Genomic DNA, 5,413 nt, shown 5'->3' on the forward strand with positions numbered 1-5,413 from the left:
TCCCCCCAATATTAATTGATTAATAGAAGCGTGATTTTAATTTGTTTGAATGAATGAAGAAAGAGAGGGTAACGCTTACGCTGCTGAAAACCCTTGGAAGCTGCAGAAGACGATTCCATAAAACCCCCAACGTTGCCGCCACTCACCGCCATCAAACAACAATGGAGGAACAACAACTCCACTCCGATCGATACTCCTTCAATCCAACCCTCAAATGGAACCCGGAGGTGCATAACTACTTCGCCAAAGCTTATGGCGTTGAACGCTTCTCTCGCATCTCCATCGCTCTAACGTAACTACTTCTCTCGCATCTTAGTAGCTCATTAGTTAGTTAGTCAGTTACTTAGTTAGAAACGGTTAAATTTAGTTATAGTGGTATTGCTAGCATATGCACGGTTAAGGTAGGAAGTGAAACAAATGAGGCTGAGTTTGTTGATTGCTGTGTTCGACTCGATACCTTGTGAGTTTACTTGATAATGTATTATGATCAAAATTGCTAATGTGTATATTAATCTGCGTTTCAGTAATTCAGCACATGTATGGAGAGGTTTAAGGTTGATTTTGAATTTTCAAATATGCTAATGCTACTTGTTGTTATGTTGTTTTGGAATTTTGAGTTGTAAAGTTAGGTTTCTTGGTTATATATCGCAGCCGTCCTTCTAGGTACTCTTGTATTCGGGTTAACACGATGAGATCCACTACTGATGCTGTTGTTGAGAAGCTACGGGCGATTTTGAAGGAGTCTTCCTCAGGTTCTGGGGATGTCTCTGAGAATGGTGCTAATGGGAACCTGGCATTGGTGGAAAGCGAAGATGGAGATAGTAATCCTTTAAGAGGGGATTGTATTGGTGCTGGTGCTGTTTCTAAGTGCCAGATTCCTGGGATGGAATATGTGGTGTTTGTTTGGGGTTCAGGGCCTCGTCACATCAATTATGGTTATGCACCTGATTTGCCTCCTCCCAAGGAGGTCATCGTTAGTAGGAAGTGTGCCGAGGCTGTTCTTCGGGGTGCTCAGGTTGTTTTCTTTTCCACAGTGATAGTACGAAGCTCCTGTATAAGAAAAGATGTGCTTGTTTGAGAATTCTGCTATTTGCAGTAATAGAGTATACAGATATGTCATGCCAAAATGTCTTTTCTCTGATTTTTTTTTTCTTGTACTCTTCTATACAGTAGGCATAAGTTGTCTACTTTCTCTCCCCAAAACCCAAAATGTTCAAAGCTTCTTGCCTTGATGTGTACTTTTATATTTGAAAGTATTATTATAAGTTTTCAGTTTCCCTAGTATGCAAAAGGTAAGGTTTGGTTTGGTTGTAGGGCTTTCTATCTTATGGTAAATACTTATTGATGGTATTTCACTGGTTCCTGATGCTAGTTTTCGTTTAGGCATATGTTCCTGGTGTAATGGCTTGCAGTGCTCATGTTGAGAAAGGAGATACTGTTGCAGTCTCAGTTGCTGTGGAGCAGAAGGGTGTGGATGGGGGATGGGGTATTGGTATGACACGTGGTACTGTTCTCCAAGGATCACAAGCAGGTAGGAAGTGTATTTTTTCCCCTGGATTCTGGAGATGATAATTTTGTAGAATCCTCTTCTAAACTTGGTCTTCAAAATAAGCTTAAATAGTAAAATATTTGGAGGTCATTTGAACAAATTATGTTTATGTTTTATTAAGGTAGTTGCTTTCGTTGAATTTAACTGTCAAGAATATGGTTGGCAGAATTTCTTATTTGTTTGTTTTATAGATCCATATTATTTTGAACGGAATGGGCTTTATATTGGCCAAGGAACAGCAATGATGTCAAGGGCTGGACTGTTTCGGGTTCCTGAAGGAGTTGGTGTGGAGATGAAGAACAGAGTATATGAACTTCATTCTTTTCATAGTAAATTTCACCCTCTCTTTTATATCTGGGATATATTTTATTTATCGGGAAAAATTATTTCATTTAGCAGTTCTTCTATTGCTTAGTAAGATTATGTGGCTGCTATATTACTGTTTCCTTTTGGTTTCCCAGATGTTCTTGAAGGAGAAATATTTCTTCAAAACCTGCCAAGTATTGTTGCTGCACATGCTCTAGGTACACAAATTGTGGTCTCAGTTGTGATTTACAATTACTATGGCCTATTTGTTTTCCTTGGTTGTAAATGCATTTTCATTATGATTTCCAGCAAGTACTACAGATTAAAACCCAGCTAGGTCTTGCTATGATCCCAATCATCCCATTTGATACTGCCAAATTGAACCATTATAGCATGTGATTCATAGTAATATAGCTCTTTTACTCTGTGCCATTGATTTTTCCCTCGCTTTCTTCTTTGTTGTTTTGAATTTTCTTATGTTGAGGAGGATTCATAATCACTTAGACCTTTACCTCTTTGTAATTTAATGTATAACATTATATAGATTGATTTTGTAATATTCAGATCCGCAAAAGGGTGAGAGGATACTAGACATGTGTGCTGCACCTGGAGGGAAAACAACCGCAATTGCAATACTTATGAAGGATGAAGGAGAGATCATCGCAACTGATAGATCTCATAACAAGGTGGAAATTCTGAAAGGATACAGATAATCTTGTAAATTCCTATCTAGTAGTTTGTGTTTGATGACTGTTATATCATTACATGTGTGTGTGTGTGTGTGTGTGTGTGTGTGTATATTCCTGCTAATATTACCATGTAAGTCAACCTTTACATATATACCTACATCTATTTAGGTTGCAAAAGAACTTCTAAAATTAACAGTGAACACCCTGTAAATTTATCTGATGAATGATGATGGCTGTTTAGGTGCTGGATATTCAGAAAAGGGCAAATGAAATGGGCTTGAGTTGTATAAAGACATTTAAATTGGATGCTCTTAAATCTGTTAGTCGAGGAAACCATACTAACGCTTCTATTGGTCCAAGCTCTTGTGATGCCAATAATGGTATGGCAAATAAAGTGTCTGATTCATCAAATGTGCAAGGAGAAGGAATCTTGTCTATTATTGAAGATAGGTTAAAAACCGAGGTCATGGAGGAAAATGGTGGGTAAGTTCTATTCCTTAATTTTTCTTCTTTGCTATTATCTTCTGTTTCTTTCCTGTTTTGTATTTGTTATACCTAAATGTTATTTCTGCATCATCTATTTACAAATCTATTGTTAAATAATCTGACAATAGGTAATGGTGAAAAGGCTAACGGAAAAGTTTATTTGAGCAAAGCTGACATCCGGAAGAGTATGCGAAGAGCACGAAACGGACCTGGAAGAAATCAAAGCTTAGGTGGCAGGGTTGATGGTTCAAAAGGTTTCTCTCCTAATAGTTTTGATAGAGTTCTTCTGGATGCTCCCTGTTCTGCCCTTGGTTTAAGGCCTCGGTTATTTGCTGGAGAGGTAGAAGTGGCTCCATTCAGTCATTCACATAATCTTTCATGTACTTTGATTTATATTTGTAATTAACTATAATCTTAGACCATTTTTCATGCTGCAATACGATAGAAAATGGGACCTGATTATATGGAAGGAGAGTTAGTTCCTCTACTATTCATTGCATGCTGAGTATTTTCATGGATAGTTATCTACTATTAAAAGTTAAAACCCGCCTCAGCACTTGTATATCTAAACAAATGCCTAATATTATCTATGGGAGTCTGTAGAAGTTGTGGTTATTTCAATCTAGTTCGTGCAAGATCCTCTGTACTAAAATTTATCATACTTGCCCAGAAAATTAATGCATGAATTTGACCAATTAGCATGGATTATCAATGTATTATTCCATTGCCATCTGAGTGTCACTGTTAGTTTGGTTTGTTATTGTTGTTTTTTACCAGGAAAAGAGAATTCACTATGTGATGCCTTGTCTGGCAGGAAACAGTTGAATCTTTAAGAAACCATGGAAAATACCAGAGAAGGATGTTTGACCAGGCTGTTCAATTGGCTCGACCAGGTGGAGTAATTGTATATTCAACGTAAGAGTGCACATTTTGCTGATCACATTGCTCTTTATGCATGTTTAACCTTATTTTTATAGAGTTTATCTTAAAATCTGCTAGTCATTTTTATTGGATTCCTTGCCTTCCATTTCCTGTCGTGCTTAGATGAAACGGTTATTGATTACATTGTTCTTTCCATTATGATAGTTGTACAATTAATCCCGGTGAGAATGAAGCTTTAGTTCGGTATGCTTTGGATAAATACAAATACCTGTCATTGGCACCACAGGTTTGATGTCCTTTCCTTAGTTTCCTATTTTGTCCTTTTGATTGATTACTAGATTTATATCCCTCTAGGCCTCTAGTATAAAACTCGTTTTCATAATTTGGTTGAGTAATTAAGATTTGGTATTTTATTTATTTCAGCACCCAAGACTAGGAGGACCTGGACTAGTTGGTAGTTGTGAATTTCCCAACGGATACCTGGAGTAAGTACTCACCCAATTGAAAACCTTAGAAGTATACGTATTTATTTCAAAATTCAACAAACTATAAAATAGCAGATTGTTTAATTAAGAAGTTCATATGAACTTTATTTTTCACAGGGAGTGGTTACGACCTGGAGAGGAAAACCTAGTTCAGAGGTTTGATCCATCATCCCCACTTGATACAATTGGATTTTTCATAGCCAAATTTGTTGTTGGGTCTAAAGATGGTTAGCCAGAATCTATGTTTTGTTCACTTTTGCGCTTTGCGGTTTGAGTTCGAGGAATCGAGCAAAGCTTTCAAAGACTGGCTTGTGACTCGTGAGTTGTGACGACAATCTGGAAACGAAGTGATATTATGAATTCCCTTGCACTTCAGTCAAATGGAACAAATATACCTTATAGAAGAAAATTAAAGGGGGAAAGGGGTTAAGATTTAAAAAAAAAAAAAGGAAACTGGACCAAATATGATGATTCTGGTGCGTACTTTTTGTCTTTTTGTTACCCCCTCAACATACACGCTGCTTTTTTTCGTTCACTGGGTGTATTTATGTGCAGTTTCACACTGTTTCTCATTCCTTTTATGAACTTATTAATCAAAATGAATTGTGTTAGAGCCAGGATAGAACCAAGATTTTGAAACCTGATCTGGACAGTGACAATGTGACATTGAAAGAAGCTGCTGAGTATTTATATTTGTCTTGTCTGGTACCGAAATGAGTTGTTGAGTTTTAGTAATGATAATTGATATATAGTTTAATTAGGGTCTTAATAATAATTATTATTATTATTATTATTAGTTTAAGGATAAAAGTGGATGTAGCAAAGTCATATCATGCGTTGTAAATGAGATATTAAAACTGAAGGTGAAGGTGAAGGTAAATTTCCGATTTCAGACAATTCACAAAGAAACTTTAAGAAACTATTACAGAGGATATTTAGTATGATATCATGTCTAATATATACATATAACAGAAGTAAATGGGGAAAATTACTGGGGCTGTAGATGAAAAGTGCAT

At 36.5% G+C, this 5,413-nt stretch overlaps 1 protein-coding gene across 3 annotated transcripts; it reads left to right on the forward strand.

Moving 5' to 3' along the window:
* On the forward strand, positions 30 to 5,101 carry LOC107609664 (putative methyltransferase NSUN6). 3 transcript variants are annotated; one of them, XR_002351019.1, is made up of 12 exons: positions 31 to 292; positions 652 to 1,015; positions 1,384 to 1,531; positions 1,741 to 1,878; positions 2,011 to 2,073; positions 2,420 to 2,541; positions 2,786 to 3,023; positions 3,159 to 3,370; positions 3,845 to 3,923; positions 4,117 to 4,198; positions 4,336 to 4,397; positions 4,515 to 5,101. XR_002351019.1 is itself a non-coding variant. In XM_016311673.2 (12 exons), exons 1-12 carry the CDS (start codon positions 54 to 56, stop codon positions 4,627 to 4,629), a joined length of 1,884 nt encoding a protein of 627 aa, XP_016167159.2. In that variant the 5' UTR covers positions 31 to 53; the 3' UTR covers positions 4,630 to 5,101. The 3 variants fall into 3 exon arrangements, 2 of the variants coding, with proteins under 2 accessions (XP_020962701.1, XP_016167159.2); XM_016311673.2 differs by having other exon boundaries at positions 3,845 to 3,945; XM_021107042.1 differs by lacking the exons at positions 4,117 to 4,198; positions 4,336 to 4,397; positions 4,515 to 5,101 and having other exon boundaries at positions 30 to 292; positions 3,808 to 3,921.

This window comes from Arachis ipaensis, chromosome B07 (genome assembly GCF_000816755.2).
Source record: "Arachis ipaensis cultivar K30076 chromosome B07, Araip1.1, whole genome shotgun sequence".
NCBI classification, from domain to species: domain Eukaryota; kingdom Viridiplantae; phylum Streptophyta; class Magnoliopsida; order Fabales; family Fabaceae; genus Arachis; species Arachis ipaensis.

What these genes read in the sequence shown, in the direction of transcription:
- LOC107609664 (XM_016311673.2), top strand. Translation starts at nt 54, where the DNA reads ATGAAGAAAGAGAGGGTAACGCTTACGCTGCTGAAAACCCTTGGAAGC. An exon ending in CGAGGTCATGGAGGAAAATG is followed by an intron (nt 3,024 to 3,158) that starts GTGGGTAAGTTC and finishes ATCTGACAATAG; the next exon opens with GTAATGGTGAAAAGGCTAAC. An exon ending in TTTCCCAACGGATACCTGGA is followed by an intron (nt 4,398 to 4,514) that starts GTAAGTACTCAC and finishes TATTTTTCACAG; the next exon opens with GGAGTGGTTACGACCTGGAG.